The sequence below is a fragment of the Lissotriton vulgaris genome, chromosome 9 (assembly GCF_964263255.1).
Source record: "Lissotriton vulgaris chromosome 9, aLisVul1.2, whole genome shotgun sequence".
NCBI classification, from domain to species: Eukaryota; Metazoa; Chordata; class Amphibia; order Caudata; family Salamandridae; genus Lissotriton; species Lissotriton vulgaris.
In genome coordinates, this window is record NC_141697.1 from 416,874,612 (window position 1) to 416,897,284 (window position 22,673).

Here is a 22,673-nt window from a genome sequence, read left to right on the forward strand (position 1 = left end):
TACAATTGTTTTTGCAATAAGGACCCTTATAGGTTGTTTATCATTTGATTCTCTTCTTTTGATTGTCAAGCCGGTTTCCGTCCCCTGCACTCTACGGAGAAAGTGGTCATCTCAGTAATGGACAAACTGCGTGAAGGTATCGACACCAACCTTCCGCAAGCCTTGATACTTCTAGACCTGTCCGCCGCTTTTGACACGGCGGACCATTCCATCCTCCTCAACCGTGTCAGGGCGGCGGGCATAGAAGGCTTGGCCTTCTCATGGCTTGAGTCTTTTCTCTCTGGGAGAGCTCAAGCGGTCCATTTGGCTGGCTTCGCCGCGGCCTCCCGCAAGGTAGAGTGTGGGGTCCCCCAGGGCTCATCACTTTCCCCCCTTTTGTTTAACCTATACATTTCCCCCCTCATTTTTATGTTACAGCAACTGGAGGTCACCGTGTTCAACTATGCGGATGACCTCCAGCTAATTTTTAACCTGTCCCACTCATCTTCATCCGCCCTGAACGTCCAGACAGTAATGACGTTCATTCAAGATTGGATGAACTGCAACCACCTCAAACTTAATCCGGACAAGACCGAGCTGGTCCTGACCGGAGGTGGTTGCAGTCCATGGTCCCCCTCTTTCTGGCCCCCTTCCCTTGGTGCCCCCCCACTCCCTGTACCCAAAGTAAAAACCCTTGGGATCCTTCTTAACTCTCAACTCACTGTCCACTCACAAGTTGGTTCTGTGGTTTCCTCCTGTTTTTTTCCCCTCAGAATAATCAGGAAAGTCTCCCGTTTTTTTTCTCCCTCTGCTCTAAAAATAATTGTGCTGGCCATGGTACTGTCTCGTATAGACTATGGCAACATAGTCTATAACGGGGCCCCTGCCTACGCGATCCACCGCTTGCAACTGGTACAGAATCAGGCTGCCCGCCTGATCCATGGCCTGCCCAAATACCACCGGACCACCCCACTACTCAAATCATTACATTGGCTCCCTGTGAAAGAACGTGCCCTTTTCAAACTCGGTTGCCTCACCTACCAGGCCAGATCGGGCACTGCTCCCGAATTCATCTGCTCTGCCATTAAGCCCTACCTCCCAGGCAGAGAACTTCGCTCCACTCATTTGGCCCTCCTAACCATCCCCCGTTTTAAAAAACAGAAGGCGGGTGGAGTGAGATTTGCTGTCTTGGCTCCAGCCTTTTGGAACTCCCTCCCGGCTACTCTGCGCACCTCACCTTCTTACCTTCAGTTTCGGAAGGACCTTAAAACCTTCCTTTTTATGCAAGCCTACTCAACTTAAATCCCTTTAGCTGCTGCCGTCCACTGTTCACCACTAGCGCCATGAAACCGCTGCGTAAACGAGCGCTGTATAAATGTTTTTAAATTCAAATTCAAAATTCAAAAGGTGTCTTTTATAATGTTTATTTATGATGGTTTGTAGTTTGTTTTTCGAACATTTTTTTTAGGCTGGGGAGTTTCCTTGTAAACACTGATCATGCTCCTGTTTGTGTTTCAGAGGGATGACTGGGCCTGTTTGTGACTGCCATGGCATCTGTCTACGGGCCTGGAGATGTTGTGTTTAAGGAATTTTGTCCTTTGTATTCCATTCTGAATGCCATCCCTTCAAAGATCCAGAAAGGCTTTCGATCTGTTCTGGTCTACTTAACAGCCATTGATGCCAATGGGGACTATATTGCTATTGGCAGCAGCATTGGGATGCTGTATCTGCACTGCAGACAAACCAATCACATGAAAAAATATAACTTGGAGGTAAGCATATCAAAGGTTTCCAAGCTTTAAGAACAGGTTTGACTTACGTGATTTCTCTTTTAGAAAGTTCTGCATGTAGCGAAATTATCTATAGTGTACCCATTGTCTCCTATTTAATCACTCAAGTACAGCTACATGATGAACAATTATATTATTAATCGTACTGTGTGTTTGTCGCGTATTCCAATTTTATAAAGAATATGGTCAGCAGTTGAAGATGTTATGTATTCCTAATGCACTTGGTCAAAACCAACATCACCAGAGCCCTACCAGGACTGCAGTAAACACTGAAATGTATCATTTTGTACCCACACCAAACCCAGCCCTAATTTATGTACAATCCCCAAACTCTGAAATCATTGAATTACTCAAATAATATAATCCCTGCAGCTTTTGTTTTAGTGTGGTTCAACATTATCTCCTTAACCCAAGGCACCTTTTCGTATGGACTAGAATTATAAATTGCGGTACTCCTGTTAGGAGGACCCAGACCCGACTCAAGTAGGTTTAAGAGCAGCAAACTGCTCATAAGCCACCATTTTTACAGTAAACCCATCAACAGCACCTGGATCATCAAATCCTTTAGATCTGTACCACTCTGGCACTCTCTATGTTGGTAAGGATCCACTATACATGTAAAGTGACGTTATGTAATTAATTCTAGTTCAGTTCTATTTGGCTGGCATTCGTCTTAATTGATCACCTGAAAATAATTTGGTCCTCCCAGGGTTGACCTTCATTATGGGGCAATGTACAGGGTTATCAATATGGATACCTCCAAATATGTCCCTCTTCCTGTGCGCTTGACTACGCATGACAAAAAAATTATTTCCACAATATATTCACTCTGATGATTCCTGTATCATGATCTAGTTTGTCTTCCTTCGTTGTATACAATATTAATATCTGGATTAAACAATATTGGATCATGTCTCTTTTGTTGAGTGTGAATAGCTTACACTTGTTTTTATCTTTTGCTTTTATCATGGCCTCATGTGCTTGTGTGTTCTGGATTCCTTGGTTAAAGATTCCTAACTGACTCTTATCAGTTGGTCTCTTTTGGCTGTGGTGTCTGCCCATATTTGTGGGTGCCCTTCTATCTGGACATTAAACTGCGCTTAATGAGGCATTGCCAAGAAGGGTGTGGAGTAGGACATGCCTTGCCTGACCTCAGTCCCAGCCTTCCCTCTTTCATCTCAAAACTGCAGCCGAAGTATAGCAAATCTTGAAATACATGACCTGGATATCCGGGTGATCAATTGCTGTGGAATGAAGCCTGACTGGAGCTTTTGGAGTACATGGCGGCAAAGGGCTAAGGCTGCTGGATGAAAATTTGAGGACGTACATGTTAAATCTACCAAAGAATGAGATTTAAGAGAATAGCTAGACTTGAAGGACAGTGGCCGAGAGTATTGCATGATGACTGTCCACTGAAGGGAGGTGCCAGTAAAGTGTGCTGGCTATACCAGACAGGAACGGGATCCACTTGAAATTAATTGGGACAGATATGTTAGATCTGTCCTCCATAAAGCCTGGCAAAAATCTAGAAGAACCTTATTGATATCCCTGCTTAAGTACATGTGAAGCTTTTTACTACGCTCTTAGCTTTAAGATTACAAGGACTAATGCCAAAACTGGTTCAAGCTGACCAGGTTAGGTCATTGCCAGACCTATTATCTTCTTATTAGTCATAATTCATTTTGCATATCAGAGTAAGAGGGAGACTGTGCTCCTATGCCTACCTCAATGCAAAAGCATTCAATAGGATAGAGTGGAGGTTTATTAAGGATTATAATTTTGCAAAGGGATTTGGTTCCAGCTTTTTAAAATGGATTATGGCAAGTTATGGTGTCTATGGAACATGATTGAGGTTAAATGGGAGGGATTAGCAAATGTATATATTCAAAGGGCACCAGAAAAGGTGCTTCGCATTAGTTTTATCTAGAGCCACTGGCTTTGAACGGGAGAATGACAGAAAATATACAAACTGTTAAAGTTGGGTAGATGCCTTCCCCCTTTTATAGAATCCATTTACCAATTTAGGGAAGTGACTGACTTTCAGATAAATATGACAAAATCAGTGGCCCTGAACCTCTCGATGTCCACTGCAAATCTAACTTCACTGCAGTCTCATCTATGTCCGGCATCCAACGCCTCAAACACTGCTTACACATAATCTAGATATGGATGTCCAGCTGCTACCAGAAGCTCAACACCAACAAAAGACAACATTCCTATTTGCCAAGATCATCAACCAAGATACAGTTCTGACCTGGCTCAGTGACATGATCCTTGCTGGTTTTGAACCCTAGCTCTTACGGAATTCCAGTCACCATGACTCACCCTGGACACCAACCTCGCTCTCTCTCCCATGGCATAATTGTCAAAAAACAAAGACAGCCTAGTTTTATCTCTCTCTTCTAAAGAAGTCAGTCCTCTTCTTCCAGACAAAGACCTCAGAACTTCTGTTAACGTAACTGTACTCTTGCATCTGTGTGATGATAATTCCCTACTCCATAACCTACCTAATTCCACTCTGGCACCCCTTGAAGGCACCCAACACATCACAGGATATTTGATCCAGAGCCTGAAGAAATGCGATCACACCCGCACCATGATGGAAATCCGTTGGCTCCCCTTGCCAACCTGCACTATTTTCAAAACAAGTTGCATCTTGTAACAAAGCCATCACACCCAGCACCCATGTTCATAGGGCAGACAAGGTCACATCTCTGGTTGTTTTTGGCCCACTCGCAGCCAGGACACCATCAGAGCACATACTAAGAAATATAAAAAGGAAATAAAAACAAGACAACAGGCCCTTTCCATCTATGTACCCAGGATCTGGAGCAACATTCTGGATCCATCAGGACCTCCCCAACGCTGCTCCAATTTAGTAAAGAGTTAAACTCGCCTCTTTAAAGAACACATCGTCACAATGCATTAACCATGCACTACTCTGCTTCCTTTACTATTACTCGCTGATAAGCTTGCCTTTGACCATGTACAGTGCTCTATACTGCCATTTGGCTAGGTTTGCGCTATAGAAATACTGTATACATATACATACATGTTTCTGCTATGTTGATGGCCCTCTATCTCCGGTAAATTCCCATGGTATATCTGACAGTTGAGGTCTGATTTGTATGGAGCTAATTACCTGTAAATGTTCATGCTTCCAAAAATAATATTTCTCTTACAAGCTCTGTTTATGTTTTTAGAGCAAAAATGTATTTATAAGATGCAACATATTAGTTCCAGTTTCATAGGAAGGGGTAGAAAAATGAGAATAGAAGCTGGACAGGCCACTAAACATATAGATGAGGGAATGGGGAAGAGGTGAGCATCCCTGACTTTGTGCCCCACTCTCAGTCTGCATCTTAGATATTTGTTGGGCTCTTCTAGGACAGTAACATAACTTCCATGGTGCTTTTTTGATCCTACGAATGTGGAAGGTCGCTCTGAGAGGTGCCTTGATTATTCCGTGGGATAGAATGCTCATTCTGTTGGTCTTGCTTTTTACCAAGAGTACTTTTAAACTGTGGGAAACTACAAGAATAAAGTAAGAATTCATCAGCTTCACCTCACTTTAATTAGCTTTATTTGAGAACAGTGACTTTAGCTGGGACTAGCTAGGAAGGCCTTCCTTCAGTGGCATCTGGCTCCCTGTGCAAAGGTTAGCAATATTTTTTAAGGAGTCTGGCACAAGAAGATGGCAGATGCCTATGTGTAGAGCTTCCACTCACCACCTCTCAAGCATTACAATCTGCGCCAACTCCGTCTCACCCATCGGTGAAGCAAGTTGACCCCAGATATTACAGAGGCTGGTGGAAACTCCTGGCAGATCCAACATGCTGACCAAAGGTGCAGCAACGCAGAGTAGAGTGTTGTGTGCACCACTAGAATGTCAAAATGACTGTGCACACAGTCTGATGCAGAGACCGGAGTGCAGTGCCGAAGAGAAAGCGACAGATGTCTGCCCGCTGGTGGGATCGGCATTACTGGGGAGGGTAGTGGTCAGAGGAGATCTGCAGTGCTGCAGTGGGCCCATTGCTGGGTGTCTTCTCCTAAATAACCATATGGCATCCAAGATGCAGAACCTTCCTGATCTCTCTAGGCAGAGAGCTATTAATGTGAACCTAGCGAGTGGAACAGCCTGGCTGAGAGTAAGGCATCTGGAGGTAAGGTCCCTGCGGCAAGTTTCTCCAGTGCCACTATCGTAAAAAGATGAGCTGAGCTGCCTTGGCGCTTCACTACCTTCATTGGTTATTATGCGCTGCTGGTACTGGGCTGCCTCAAACCTGCATGATCGTTGCTTTGCTCCTCCAGAACTCGTATAAATCAACCCTGAAGTGACAGGATCTTTTATTAGGCCTGGATGCTGGAAAAAGGCATTAGTTGGTGGTAGAACATAGCCAGGAGACTCCTACCTCTCAATATCCTTGTAACTCCTCTGAAGGGAGGGGGAGGGGATGGAGAACCAGGCCAAAACCCTTACAACCCCTAGCCTCCATATTTATAAGCACTCCCACATGTGCCTGCTTCGATGTCCAGCTATCCGGGTTCTGTGGCTGAGTATTAGATGTGTTCCCAGGAGCTGTGAAGTAGGGGACTTTAACTCAAGTTCTTTAGATAGCAGCGACTGAAGTAATCACCCCTGACAACCCTTGCAATGACTAGTGGTAAGAATAAGATAGAAGGGAATCTTTAAAAAAATGCTCCAGGAGGGAGTTGTAAAAATCCTTACTACGGGGGAAAATACCACTGTTGGCAACAAAGAAGGTGATATATCAGAGGATTGTTGAGAAACATCACATAGCTTGGAAAGCATTATCACCAAGAGTTTTCCGATCCATGTGTTAAACAAACTCAAAGACAAGATAAGCTTACAGCATGATTTAAATGAGGTTTGCAAAGATGTATCTGAACAGGGCGACAGGTAAGCATTCTAGAGGGAGACTATGTATGAGCAGCTGAATGACTTCAAACAACTTCATGCCCCAAACCTGCTGCTAGAAGAGCAATAGATAGGGCCGACAATGCTCATAGGACACCCCCATGATATCAGACAAGAATTACGCTCCAGAATTCCTAGTGAGCGTCCACTTCACCTGAGGTTAGGATTATATTATCAACAAAGCTCATCTGGAGGTGGTGAGGAGGAGTCTGATCTCTTTTAATGGAGGGGGCACTCCAGTTATTTCAGTAGTTTTTGATGTTAACACTGACCAGATGAAAAGCCTCAGACCCCTTACTGATCACCTATGAGACAAGGCATCAGGTGCAAGTTGGGCCTTCCATTTAGAATCCAGTTCAGTTTGGAGGGGAGACAGAGGGCTTTCTGCTTCCCGGGGCAGGTTTAGTCTGGGGTTGCCTCTGCAGAAAGGAGTTAAGTCTGCCTTTGACCAAGACTGACCCTGCCGATCCCTGCATGAGAAATGGAAAAGAGGCAGGTGACCATTTGCTCAGACTCTGCGAAAATTATAGCTAGCAAGATGGAGGTCAATCTACACTTTTGTGTAGTCAGTGGGGATGCTGAGACCTTGACATGAGTTTAAATCTACCAAAGAATGAGATTTAAGAGAATAGCTAGACTTAAAGGACAATGGCCAAGAGTATTGCATGATGACTGTCCACTGAAGGCAGGTGCCAGTAAAGTGTGCTGGCTGTACCAGACACGAACGGGATCCACTTGAAATTAATTGGGACAGATATGTTAGCCCCTGTATGACCTTATACTCAGTTCCTTCACACAACAAGGAAGATCTTGTTATGAAGGCTCTTTTACACTCACTGATTTTGCCTGAGGCACATAAGGCCATCCAGGTTGGAGTTTAAGTCATCACTTATAATGTTACAGGTCTTAATAATCCGATCAGGCGACTGAGCTTCTTGCAGGATCTAGCCACCCTAAAGGTAGACTTATTCTTTCTGCAGGAGACGTATCTCCTATAGGTGGACCATTTAAGAATTTGGTCTCGCCTTTCACCATACCAGCTCATGTTGTCATCCTCAAGGAGAATACCTGAGGCGGTGGTGGTGATTGGCCCAGGAAAACATTTATGGAGAAGACGATTGAGTAGTGAGCAATGGCAACCTCAATGGTTTCCTTCTTAGCTTTACTATAGGCCCCCAGCCAGGGGCAAGAGACCTTTCTAAGCAGGCATCACTAGAGATAACTGATTTTGCCTAAGGACCGTTAATTGCTGGAGGTGACTTTAATATGGTTAAGTGTAAGCAACAAGACAAATACCATCAAAGACTGGATAGGCACTGGCTATATGTACATGACCTCAACCACTTTACAGCCGTAATCTATAAATCCTTCCCCCCCCATCTGGCCACCTCATTGACTGAATTGTTTAATGGGTTTAGAGGTTCTACAGGCATGACACTCTACATGGAGGAAGCCACAGTTTCCTTATTTCTCAAGCCTAACAAGAACTCTACTTTGTGCATCTCATACCATCCCATATTGCTGCTTAACTTAGATCCCAAAGTCTTTGAGGCTTCTGGCAAACTGGTTGGACGTGCTGATACCTTCAATGATACTTGTGGACCAAGATGGATTTCTAAGGAGCCCCAAATATAGTACTACACAAAAGGCTCCACACCATATGAGTTTAGTCTACAGCTCTGGATGTTTTTTCAAGTTCATTTGACATGCATTCCATTAAATCTATAGAGAACATTAAAAAGGAGATTGCCCATTCCCAGGCAGACAGATTTCATGGTCTACAAATACTGTAGTGGGTGCTACTATTCGAGATTAAAAAGGGAGTGATTATAGCAGTCACCCCTTTTTAAGGTTCTGTGCATTATTGTCCACAAGGCTAGTATTCAAACTGTGGGCCTGATGTAAAGCTCGACGGGCTTGCCGCTCCGTCACAAATGTAATGGATATCCTGTCCATCGTCTTACAAGTGCATTATATCCAGTGGCACTTGAAATACAGCAGACTGGATATCCTTCACGTTTGTGATGGAGTAACCTGTCCACCAAAGTGTAAATTGGGCCCTCTGTCACTTTCTTAATTCATTACTAACACTACGGAAATTTCGGGTTCAAACCCAGTGGGAGGAGGAGGAGGTGGGTATTGCCCTAGATATGAAGCAATGGAGAAGTGTGGCTCACTGGTTAGAGCAGGCAGACCCTGAAGCAGAGGTCAGACTCGGGACCAGGGTTCAATTACCGACGCAGCAGGGTCTTGAGCTCAAATGTCCATGGACTCGATAATTCTCGTTTCGGTGCCTGACCTAATCATGGGTTCACACTCTGCAACTCTGGGCATTAAGCTTGCTTTATCTCCACAACGGCCCCCCGCGGCGGGATGCCTGGCTTTCACCTTGGGGATGCCCTGTAGGGGCTATCTCACAGGGAAAAGCCAGGACGGGTTCCCAAGGCAAGCGCGGAGATACCCCTCGGGGGTCGATTCAGGCGCTATATAAGAAACATAATAATAATAATAATAATAATGAGAAGAGGTTTATCAGAGAGTAAACCACTATGCTAGGCGTGCACAGTGGAAGGAAACAACCTCTAAGATATTATGTACATGACACTATGCACTTGTTATTGTGGATGGGGTGTAACTGAAAAAGCACAATCTCAAATATGTGGAGCTTCCCAAGACTCTGCATTTTGGCGTGGAATCTTAGCAGAAATTAAACAAAGATTTTGAGAGATGATCTGAGGTCATTTTACTGGGACCCCTATGAAGGGAAACATTTAACCTAAATTCAATGTGAGGGAAGACTCTGTCCTGTCTCTTATTAGCCCCCAAGCAAACAATCTTGCTGTTGCCTGGGAGGGTCCAGGTGCAGATTGTTCTCTGGTTACAGAGATTATATCCACTGCTGAGTCACCAGAAATCGGCATAATGCACCTTCATACATGGAGCGGAAATTTTGTCAAACATGGAATACGGTGTTCTTCGGTCTCAAAAAGGACTGAAGGGGGCTGACATGCCTGGACGGAACTTCAGAAACGGACCAAGCCTGAAAATGGTGTTGAAACATTAAAAGCCTCTGGGCTGGGGGAATAAGGAGGGGATTGGCTTCGCACAGGATGAGGGGAGGAGGAGGAATGTTGAGGAACGGATAGGTTGAGGGATGGGTGTGGTGTAAGAGCAAAGGATGTAACTGGAAATGCCCGTCTTATGTTTTATTAATGCTTTAAAACTCAAAATTATTCAGATGTAAAGGGACCAATCAAGTCCTTTGAATAGTCCAAACAGAATTATAGTCCAAATGAATGGGAGAGATTTAGATATTCACTGACCTGGCATAGTGGGCACAACCCCTCGATTAACCCAGGTGCTATTGGGAACTGTTGACATTTGAGAAATTGTTACAGACTTTATTTGATGAGACACACCTGAGCTCTAACTTTATTAGCAGACAGAAAGCCTTGTGAGTGGCATTTTCTGCAGGCTAGGGATGAAGAACTGGTGAAGTGCTTCCATGAACAACAATGGAGAGGGCTACTGGAGAATGCCCATAAAGGGAATTACACATGCACAGGGGAGGAAGTGGGGGACAAAATATTACTTAGGTGGAATTTCCCTCTTGTGTGTCTGTATACTATTGACCAAAGTGGGCCACAAGTGTGTTGGGAAGGGTGTGATTAGAAAGGGATAATAATATATTTTGTGTTTGTATTGAGGAGGTTCTGAGAGGAGTCACTAGAGTAATGTGGGCACTTATAGTCCTCGAGACACCTTCTGTCTTAGAAGGTGCAATATTGAATTGAATGACCCTGATAACCATGTATTACTGTGATGCATTCAAAGGCCAAACAGGTTCTTCTGGAAAGCTGGGGGACACCAAAAGTTCCAACCATGCAAGGATGGTATTATAGTTTATCTCGGTCATGGAAAAAAGCAGTGTGATTTTTAAGAAACGGGGCATACCTTTAGGAGGCTATGGTGCTGCCTTCAGGAAAAAATGTCACATGATTCAAGAGAACATGCAGGAGGATAGTAAGAGCACTGAAGATTTTACCTATTTGAATGCTCTCTTACTGACGCTTGTAAGATGTTTGGATGGCTATTTGTACCAGAAGGAATACTGTGCTAGCACCAGATGAGGCAGTTGTATGCTTGAGCCTGTTTTACTCATTGTGAGACTCTGAACCCAGTAAGGGTCTGATGGGTGGTGTCTGGGACGAGGGTAATAAACAGGGGTTCGTTTTGCTTTATTATCATTGTTTTATATTTGGAATAACATCAATACAAAATATATTGAATCATATTACCTTGGCCTTTTCTTATCATTCGAGTTTCTTGTATGTCCTACATCTAAACACAACAAACATAACCTCATGTCAGTATTCAAATAGTACCCAGATAAACTTAACAAGCATTGAAAATGCAACAGGTCTCGCCTTTAATTAAGTTAAAGCCATTTGCTTTGCTAATGGTATTGTATAGCAAAGCAAATGGCTGTAACTTAATGAAAGGCGAGACCTATTGCATTTTTAATGCTTGTTTTTAGCTCTATTCACTTCTATACGTTCGAGATGAACAAAATGCGCACTCTACACATATCAAAGGAAGACCTCTGACGAGAAGATTATTTTGCTTCTGGTCTTGTGGCTCGTGCACTGTAACCTGCACGCATACGGCCGGCAGTGTCCAATCGCAAACTTCAAACTAGAGACTCCAGTAGGAACAAATTACTTGCCCAAAGAAAACGCATCCACTGGAGGGTTGGATGTGACGCATTAACCAATCGGCATTAACAGTTCGCTCAGAACCGTCTAACCAATGACAGAGGGCTTTTTAAATTAGTGACACTGGGAAACCCGGGGAGTAGAAAGGCGGTGATTGTAATTGTTGGTGTTGGTATTTTCTGTGCGTTAAGCTAAGAACTGGGGCTTTTCAGGGTGTATGTGGGGAGGCTGTTGTGAAACTATCAGACGCATTAGCTTATCCGTTGTGTACATTTCACCCAGCGCGACGGTTTGGCCTTTAACGTGCACAGCACAACTGGCAGTTATGTCACTTGATATAGGACATCTGCGGCTATCTTCTCTTCCTTTTTACCGCACCTCCAGTGTCTTACTCTCGTGGGGCCTGCCACGGAAGCACAAGATCAGAACGTGGTGCTGCTAACCAAACGCCGCCTGGTTTTGGTGCCCGTGTCTTTATTTAGTAAGGTTACTAGGTTTACTAGAGAAGGAGTTCTCTTAGTGCCACGCCTCGTTGTCTTACGAAAGTGGCAAGAACGACCAGAGTTTTTCTGCATGATAATTATGGTGCTCCAGAAGCAGTGCTAGAAGTGAAAAAAATTCATCTGGACCCCCATAAATTGGTGGCAAGCGGAGAAAGCCTAAAGGGGGTTGTGTCACGAGGGAAATCGGAAAAGCAAAGTTTGACAGTTGGTTTACACTTTTTTTTTTTTACTCGGCTGCAAATAAATTGTTAACACGAAGGAACTCTGTTATGGCCACTTAACACTATTCTTTTTAAAGGCATTACTGTGAGCTGATTAGAATGGAAAAAAAAAACCTCCAACACAGGACATTTTGCAACTTGCTTTTATATATTACGCATAATTATACATTTGCCACACTTGCCTCATACCATCATCTCCTGCATATTTTTCCTTTTCTCGCATAATTTAGCCAACCCTGCCAGTTATACTATAAAAAGAAAATAAACAGTTCACAGAACCTACCCCAGTAAAACAAGCGTCTTCAAATAGGTCGTCTTCAAATAGGTCGTGTCTCCAATGAATGTCGCTGATTCGCCTTCTTTGTAAATGTTCAGTGCTGCACGTTTAAATAGATATCACTAATAGCACTAAGTAAACATGCCGCCCTAATTATGCAGCTTTTATGACTCATGAAGGCGTGGCAGTGGCGCCAGTAATACCCTGCTCCCGATCACAACACTGAAAGTGAGCATTATCACAGCATAAGGCCCCAAAGTAAACTAATTAACACAGCATGCCGAGAGGCCCCCACGCTGCTGGAGCACTCAACTGCGCATTAATTATAGTTGAGTGCTCCAGCAGCCTGGGGCGCCTGTTGTCCTGCTGTGATAAGTGGGGTCTCATGCTGTGATAATTGTTCCTTGGGCGCCTGATGTGCTCCACATTCATTAACGTGCACAAGCCAATCCACTGTTGAGCGCGAGCTGATCCACTGTGAAGCGCGTTCACAGACCTGAATCGGCTCGTGCCCAGAGTAGAATCGGCTCGTGCACAGGTCTGTAGCTAGCTCTGCCTCCCTTGGAGGCACAGACAGCAGCTATAAGACTCGTGGCGGCAGTGCTTCGCACTGCAACACCACGAGACCTAAAAATGATCTCAATACTTAACCACAATCTCAAATGCCTGCGGTACTGCTGTTGTGAGTCAAGTGTCCTACACCTAAAGATCAACCACCAAAATTGCTTAAGATAGCGCCTTAGCACAATCATTTATGACTTATCAAAATTAGCCCTGGCTGCTTTAAACAACTCCAAATGGTGTGGTACTCCTCCTCACCTTCACTTGCAACTTATAAGAGCATTACCTATGTCCTTGTCTCTCAACCCCCCCCCCCCCCCCATAAAAAGCCTGTACTGTCTTCAAAGTAGAGTGCCTTTGTTATAAGGCACTTTACCTCCAGCCATCTTTATACTATGCATTGGGAGTATAGAATTGCTTTGCTTACCATTTACAAAAGCAGGAATGTGGCTCAGTCAGTCAAAATAATCATTAATTGGTTAATTAAAACCATAAACGATTCATACAATGCAATACAACAATTTATATATGAGGTTCAATGCCAAAGTAGCAGGTAAAAAAACATGCAGTACATCAAAAACAGAATTCATATCACTAGGTAAAAAAAAACACAATAACGGCTAAAATACAGTAGGAGATACAAAGTCATTTAGAAAATATATTAAAAGGCGTAACGATGGCACAGTAGGGTAGAAAAACATCATCAAATAACCACGGTTGCATATAATACGCAATATACCAGTTACCCCCTTCTTTTTCTAATCCTGACTGAATTCAAGATAGACCTATTCATTGGGTAGCATTTGTAAGAAAAGTATAGCGGGTCTGGCCTGAGTAAATTGCTTCCCTCTTAGCAGTGGAAGAATGAATTGCCTGCTGGGAACGCAATAAAATTCACAAAACAGGACAAAATGTAAAGTGTTCTGGTCCGAAAAGTTATTGTAGCTACATGGAGTTAAATTGTCAACTTGATTCCAGCCTACAAGATCTGCTAGAAGCCAATGCAGTTGGTTCAACTTAAAACGAGTCAGCATAAAGCAATGTTTGGGGATTTGTGATGAAGGTAAAATTGGGTTCGGTAAGCCCATAAGTAGAAAAGATAACATATGCATGGGCCGAGGGCTTAACTAGTTCCCTGCACTCCTAGAAGCCTGATCTCTGGCACCATTTTTTGTTTACCCAGGTCAAGTCACTTTTTCTTGTACTTTCAGGGTGGTCATATAATTCTGGGTGGCCCAATTCCCAACCGGTATATCTGATATAGTTCTACCATGAGGTCAGTTTAGCTTCTTCCAAAAGCATGCAAATCCCCAGAAGTAACCTATTTAGCTCCCACTGAGGATTAATCCAGATTGAAATCCATTTTAACATGGGACTGATTAACAACAGATCTGTGATATAACCCACAACTAACACCTGATGGACCACAAAGGAAGCAGTGAATTGGGGCACTGTCAAAAGGCGTCTCAGGAATTTATTCTCAATAGCTTTTTTATGGCCCCAGATATCACGCCCATATGAGACCAGAGAGATACCTTTCAATTGGTAAATTTGGATAAGGGCATTAATATGGCCCAGTCATTCACCATTTATGTCCTCCGCATCTGAAGATTTGCCTATCAATTTGCAACACCTCTGCTTTTATTCCGGAACAACCCCTCTTCAAATTACAATGTGTGAGAACAATGAATATAACGTCCCATTTTTCACCTAGAGTTTCTTTTCATATGCATGACAGCAGTGAACTCATTCATGCCTTATGGTTGGAACAGCAGTGAAACTTATCTGTCAAAATCAGAAACATGATGTGTAAAAGTGCTACTTGAAAATCAGTATACACAAATAAATTTTGTCATTTGTTGGTAGGTTGGTCTCGATCATAAGTAAAGCATCGCCTAATCAGAGGAGTTCAAAGGCACATCTAAAGCTGAGTTCATTCAGTTGGTTCATGGGCGAAATACCTGAATAAGCATCTATATATCTCTATATATATATATATATATATATATATATATATATATATATATATATATATATATATATATATATATATAGAGAGAGAACGAACAGAGTATTATATAATTAGAGGAGTTAGTATTGTGATGAAACCTATACCTCAGCTGAATATTGCAATTTTTGTAAATATTGCGATACATGGTCAAACACGTTTGCAAAATATTGCATTAGTGTTCAAAGAAGTATATATTGTTCTCTTTTCCCTGTGTGCCTGCTTTGTAGTGACAGCAATGCATATTTCTTTTGCCTTTCTAGGGAAAAACTGAATCGATAACTGTTGCAAAACTTTTGAACTGCTTTGATGACCTTGTTGCCGTTGGTACGGCTTCTGGACGGGTTGCCATTTTTCAGCTGGTTTCTTCGTTGCCTGGAAGAAATAAACAGGTAAATCATTATAATTTTCTTCCTCCAGGTTCACTTGCTTGTACTTTCCCCACCAGCTTCCTAGTTTAAGAAATGTTTTCCTTCTGCTTGAGGTAGAGTAACACCTTTCAGTATGTGAATTGATGATTTCCCATCTCCACAAGAACCAGCTTCTAGGTGAAGACCTGTTAGAAGGAAGAAAATGTGATTCAATAGAAGTGAAGAAGAGAGGAGTCTGGGTTGCACTTGCTCACCAGGAAGCAAAGCAACTGTTCTATAAGAGCAAGTAATTCTTCAGCACCATTTGTCAAAAAATAAAATACACTGCATTTCTTTAGGTATCATCCACCAGAGTATGTAAGAGAACAAAGGCACCTACAAAAGCGTTGATAATGTTGCAGCCCTGTGTGAAAAATAAAAACCGATGTTCAATTAATAGGCCCAAAAAGATAGCAGTTTGTGTGCCCCTTTCTGCTTGAATTACATAGCTTTCATCTCTTTACTTTTGTTTTTGCTGTCTCAGCTAGGAGGCACAGGTTATTGTTCTATTCCATAACTTGTGTTTTCATTGAATTGTATTTGGTTGTTTTTAGCAGCTACAAGCTGCAGAGGCTACTTCAGAGTGTTTTGTGGAAAAGAAACACTGTAATAGTGAAGCAACTGTGGTTTCATGCTGGTTTTCAAGTGTTTCTTTCTGAAGGGTTCAAAAAAGTTAAGGATGGACTGCGTGAATGCAAATCAGTCTTGACCCTACTCTAAGAGGAACAGTTCAGCCCAGACTGCCCGGCCAGGTCCTCTCTGAACCGGAGCACAAGCAATCCAAGACCAGTTTCACCCTCATTGGGGCATTTTCAGTCAGGTGCTGCTTTGCTCCGGTAGCACTGTGAGCAAGGGGGCATACCTGTTGCACTTAGGGTGTTGCAAAGAAGTATACAAAAAAGTGATAGAAAGAATGCTTGAATTCTCATCCCAGTCCACCATTGTTTTACACACCATGCCACCTCAGTTTGGACCCAGCCATGTGCAAATAGGAACAGTGCAGCCTGTGCTCACTGTGCCATAGGATTTCAGCTACACTATTCTGACGAGTCCCAAGCAAGGCGAAACCGGTTTGGGGTTGCTTGCGGTCCCTTCTTGAGGGGACCTCGCCTAGCAGCTCAGGACAGACTGTTCCCATGATGAACAGAGTCTGTATTGTTTTCATAAAGCAAACCTTTGTCTAATGTGGCATGGTGGTAAAAAAACAATGGACTGGAATGTGCCACGAGCGATTGCCAGTGGCTGAGATTAATTCAAGCATTTCATCCATCACCTTGTTGTTGTTGTTCCAGTTGACAGTGTAAGTGTGACCGGTATGCCCATGCTTGGGTCCCATGCCCACTGTGCCATAGGACTCTTTTTAAAAAAAATGTTTTTATTTTTTATTTTATTGGGAATATTAATGCAATTACAATGGATAAAAAACATTACTGATAATATCCGGACGTAAAAGCAGCAGTTCTTAAAAAGTCAAATTCATCGCAAATATACAATCAAAGGATAATACGACAATACATAATTATTCTGACAGCGCAATACGACAGGACCAAATTCATCTTATTTACAATTCATAAAAGTTTGATCTTAAAAGGATAATCATGGTGATAGCAGTCCATAAAATGGCAAAGTTTCATCAATGCTATTTACAACTTCAACCTCCTCCTGTGACAGGAGCCCAGAGCCTTCTTCCAAAATCCCGTGTTTTTAATCCCTTTTGTTCATATAGGCAGGACTCAATATTATGGATTCCAAGCAGCCTAGCTAGCCACATTTGGAAGGAGGGAGCCACAGTATCCTGACCCCTCCATGCAAATAATTTCGCCGGGATATAGTACAGATTAAATACCGTCTTGTAATGTTGGGCCTTTAAATTAGTGGCTCTAAAAATCTTTTTATTCAGTAGAAGGGCCTGGTCAACATCTATATCTGGGTTTCCCAATTTTCTGGCCCAAGCTACCTCGGTCTTATCCACATCATATTGGATCTCTAAAATAAGAGTGTTATACAGGATCCTAATTTTTTTACACCCTCTAGTCAGAGCCTCCAATAAGGGGCAGATACCGGGGGGTAGCAATTTTGGTCTCTGAGCCTTTAATGAACGTACCAGTTGGGTATAAACAAACCAGTGGTTGTCAGGGATTCCATACGTATTTTGTAAAGCATCAAAACTTACTACTCCCTCTCCATCCATTACTTGCCACAACGATTTGATGCCCAACCCTCCCCATACTTTGAAAGTCCTATCTGCTTCTATTGCTGAAAGGAGGCTAGAGTTATAAATATGTAGGTATGGATTAATTTTAGGGATGTTACAGAACTTTCTACAGGCCATCCAAACTAGCCAGACACCATCAATAATCTTGTACCTTGCCTTCTTGTCAAATCTACGGTCGATTTCACAAAGCATTAGCCCCAGCGCCTTCCTTCCTAGCAATAGCTCGAATATGGAAGGAGTACGCTCAATTTCTAAGGTTGCGTCATTAAGAAATGTCTCTGGCTGGAAAAGCACAGTCATTTGGGTCAGAAGGCAGGTCCAATGATACAACTTTAAATTAGGGAGAGCCAAACCCCCCCCTATCTTTCGGGAGGGACAACAAATTAGTGGACCGTCTAACCTTCTCAAATTGCCAAATAAATTTGATAAACATTGATTCTAGATTCGTAATTATTTTCTCCTCGAGAAATAATGGTATGGCTCGAAATAAATATAATACTTTAGGGAACATTGTCATTTTGACAGCATTCACCCTCCCAATCAATGATAGATGTAGCCCGTCCCACCTTCTCAAATCGGATTTGATTGATTTAATAAGTGGTGTAAAGTTTTCTTCCACAATTTTATCTACAGTAGCATTGATTGTCACCCCTAAATATACTGCTGCGTCCACAAATCTAGAATCAACTTTCACAATATTTTTTGTACAAATGATCTGGGTCTTCGCTTCGTTTATTAGGTACCCTGACCTAGCACCAAATTTTTTCGTTAGATCTGACAGGACCTCCATTGCCTGCTGGGGATCGGATGAGAATACCGCGATATCATCCGCGTAAGCTAAAACTTTATTTTCATATCCGTTAAAAACCACTGGTCTTAACCTGGGACACTCTAATACAGCCTGGATTAGTGGATCAATAAAAAGGGAAAAAAGAATCGGAGAGCACGGGCATCCCTGACGGGTTCCTCTCCTCTCTTTATAGAAAACAGATTCGATTTCTCACCCATAATCGTCACACTAGCAACTGGATCTTTGTACATCGCCCTAAGTGCTCTTATGGTTTTCTGTCCAAACCCCCTTGCTGCTAAAATATCCCAAAGATAGCTCCAGACCATCCGGTCAAAAGCCTTTTCTGCGTCAAGCAGGATCATGGCCATCTACCCCCCCCCCCCCCCCTACCCCCCCCCGTGGCAGCATGGGCGTCAAATAAAGCTATAGCTCTGCTGGTATGATCCGTCGTGCCACGTCCGGGGACGAACCCATGCTGCCACGGAGAAACAAGACCGCCTATGATCCTGCCCAACCTCAAAGCCCAAATCTTAGAATATAGCTTGGTATCAGAGTTGTTAAGCGAAATAGGTCTATATGACCCCGGATTCTCAATGGGTTTCCCTTTTTTATGGAATATAATAATGTTCGTCTCTTTCCAAGAGACCGGGGTCTGGCCTGAGCAAGCTATCCCATTAAAAAGATCTTCCAGGAGAATAATGATTTCCGATTCTATGCATTTATAAACCTCCAGGGGAATGCCGTCAGGACCTGCAGCCTTCCCTGAGGCCAAATCATGTAGGGCGGTCATGCCCTCCAGTTGGGTAATATCCTTGTCTAGTACTTCTTGTAATAAGGTATCAAGGCGCGGTCCTGAATCTTCCATACTATCTTGCTGTTCACCATCCCTATTCTCCTCATCATATAATCTCTGATAGAATTCTTTAAAAACATGTAGGATCTCTTTAGCTTCTGTATATTCTTTACCCCTTTCCACTATCTTTGAGATTACATTTTTGGACCTCTCTTGTCTTAAACGGAGAGCAAGACCTCTACCGGCATGTTCGCCTGTTTCATAACGGTTGGTTCTAGTGGCCTGATATTCCCCTATCGCCTTTTGAGTTATCAATTTCTGTTGTTCTGCCTTAATAGCAGAGAGGGCATTATTACTATTGTTTCCATCCCCACCTGATGCTATAATCTTGCCATGCTCTTCTTCAATATTTGATAGTCCCTCCAATAGTTTGGTTTCCTCCAACCTATCTTCCTTTTTCAGTTTTACTGAAAAACTAATGGTCTCCCTCTCAAAGCCGCTTTGAAAGATTCCCATACTATATTACGAGAGGCGCTATATCTATTAGCATCAAAAAATGCTTCCGACCAATTCTTTAAATGGGCTACAAATCTTGGATCTGCCAATAGTCTCCTCTCAAAGGTCCTGGGGGATTTAATTTTTTGACCTCCAACCCTTTTGTAAATGATTACCAATGGGTTGTGATCCGACAACACCCTCGGTAGCCTAGTGATGGTAACTCTATTAATTTCTGAAGAGGATATAAACAAATAGTCCAATTTGGAATGCTTCTGGGCTGGGTTCGAAAAGTATGTAAAGCCAGGGTTTTGTGGTTCTTTAGTGCCCCAAACATCGATTAAAGCCAACGATCCCATAAGTGCTTTAATTGCCCTGAAAACCCTAGGTTTTCGACCAACATACTTTGCATTATTGCCCCAGTTTGCTGAGATATTTAGATCTCCACAAACTATTAGAGGTCCCGACCAGTCGGCTAATTCAATCTCCAAAAAATCAAAAATCTCTGGGTCATCTCCGTTAGAGCAATAAATTACACATAGACTTAGGCCAATTTCCAACTCTGAGATAACCCATCTCCCAGGACTGTCAGCCTTCACCCTTTTGACACCACTCAGGGATTTCCTAACCAAAATGGCAAACCCCCTGATCATTGTAGATTGTGAGGAGCAGGCGACCAGCTCAAACCGTTTAAGAATAGAAGGTGCCTTTTCGCCCAAGGGAGATGCGTCTCCTGGAGACAGAGTACATCTATCTTATTAAATTTAACAAAGTGGGCCAGTCTTTGTCTCTTTCTCCAGTCATTTAGGCCACCCACATTCAATGTACAGATATTACAGTCTACCATCCTGACTATTGGTTTGACGTCCCTGTGAGCCCTGTCGCTTAGAGCTATTATCCTTGATTGTCTGCTCTTTTTGTCCAGATAAACCAATCAAAACAGTAATGCATTTTATATTCCCATTTTCCGTTTTCAACCAACTGCACCCCTCCACCCCCCCACCCCCAGCCCCCAGCACTCCACCCCCCCTACTCCCCGACCCCTCCACCTCACCCCCCCACTCCCCTCTCTGTGAGGCGCACAGATCTAGTCTGTGCATGTGATGGAAGTGCATTGTTTACGGCGAGGGCAGCTAGAATACATTTCAAGTACCTAAACAAAAAACCTAAGAAACCCAAAGAGAGAAACAAAAAGTACATTCAAAAGTTTTGCGCACCCTTACCAGTGACCTAACAATGCATTATTTTATGCCTATTATACCCTTATACTATTTGTAAACTAATTAAACTATCAGTTTATCTGGATCTATTTGCCCAGACTGTCTAGATACTCCTTAGCCTTCACTTCAGAGGAAAAGTACAGCGTTTTCCCTTCGTTAATTACTTTTAACTGTGCAGGGTTAATCAAATAGGCTTGAAGTTTCTTATCCTGAAAGGGTTTTATCTAACCCCCTGAGACGCCAACGTCTTTCAACAGTCACGTGGCAGAAGTCCGGAGGAACAAAGAACGACACCCCATCTACATTTCTCCTGGCATCAGGTCTCGCCTTATCCGCAATCGCCTGTCGAAGGACAAAATTACCCAAAAAAATCAGTACTGCCCTGGGTTTATCACCTTCCTTGGCGTTCCTTCTTTGATTAAAGGGAAATCGGTGCACTCTTTGTAGCTCTTTTGGCCAGTCCCAGCTAGATAACTCAGGGAAGGCTTGTTGAAACAGCTTGATGATAAAAGCCCTTATGTCCGAACCTTCGGCCCCCTCCGAAATTCCCAAAACTCTCAGATTGTTTCTTCGAAGCCTATTTTCCATCTCTTCCAGCTTCCACTGTATGTCTATCACCTGAGAGCATTGAGCATCGACCTTGGATACAGCTCCTGCCACCTCAGTTTCTGTTGCCACCACACGCTCCTCCAGGTTTGACACTCTGTCTCCCGTAGTGGCACAGGCTTTAGAGAGTTTCCGCACCACTCCCTGCATTTTCCTCATCGCAGCCTGCGATTTCCGACTATCCTGGCGCGTCTCCTCTCTGTGGGCTAAAATCTCTTGGTGCATAGACTCTAACAGGGATAGTTGTGTCTGTTCCAACAAGGGAGTACCTATTAAGGGCTGGGCGGAAGAGTGATCCCAACTTAATTCTCTTTGCGCTTGCTCTTGACTCCAGGCAGTCTTCTTAGTTTTCATGGCGGTGGCTGGCATATCACTCTCGGGGTCAGTATCTGTCTCTTCACAAGAGCTATGTTCTTCATCCTCTTCTGACCACTCACCCCCGCCTTCGGAGACCAAAAAGAAAGCCTCACTGGGCTCATTCTCCTTTTCACCAATGGCTCCCGCTGTTGCCCCATCAATCACATCTTCAATTTCAGAGACTGGGGGTTCTAACAGGATTTCTAATGAGCCAGGTATACCTTCTACTCCCGCAGATCTAGTCTTCCCATCACTCGAGGTCTCAAGATTTTTATTACTACTAGGTAGCATCTCCTTTACGCAACCTACTTCAATGGGCGTTCCTTCCACGGGTATTCCCACAGATACTTGGGTAATATGGGGTGTGACAAGGTTCCCTGGTATATCATGCTCATTCAAGGGAGCACTTTCTCCCAAAACCTTCCGCCCCTTCTCCTTACCAGCTTTTACCAGCATATCCAGAACAGTAGCGGTAGCCAGTCTGGTCTTGGGGGGCCCCCTGCTGTCTCTTTCTTTGCTGGTCTTGTACGGAAAGCTCTTCTCCGTGCGTAAGGTCTGTTATTTCAGTCTCAGCCTCATCCTTTGGGGCTTTTTTCCTGGCATTGCCTGATTTTGAGGTGAGGTTTTGTTTAGGAGGCATTTCGTACCTCAGTTGCCGATAATCAGCCCGACCGCAGCTCCCGGTGCAGAAGGGTTTCTGCTTCCTCTCCCAACTCCGCCGACGCCGAGTCGAGCTCCGCGGCTGTTTTCGAATCGGCAGTTGACTCCGCCCACCTCTCGGCTCGAAGTAGCTA

The 22,673-nt window shown here is 43.4% G+C and overlaps 1 protein-coding gene across 2 annotated transcripts in view; it reads left to right on the forward strand.

Moving 5' to 3' along the window:
• The window catches only part of TECPR2 (tectonin beta-propeller repeat containing 2), a 626,110-nt gene that overhangs the window by 77,051 nt on the left and 526,386 nt on the right, over window positions 1–22,673 (forward strand). For both annotated transcript variants that reach the window (XM_086937834.1, XM_086937835.1), the window contains exons 3-4: window positions 1,498–1,751; window positions 15,257–15,385. In XM_086937834.1, the coding sequence (XP_086793960.1) occupies window positions 1,527–1,751; window positions 15,257–15,385 (354 nt within the window). In that variant the 5' untranslated portion in view covers window positions 1,498–1,526. The remainder of the gene's footprint in view (window positions 1–1,497; window positions 1,752–15,256; window positions 15,386–22,673) is intronic.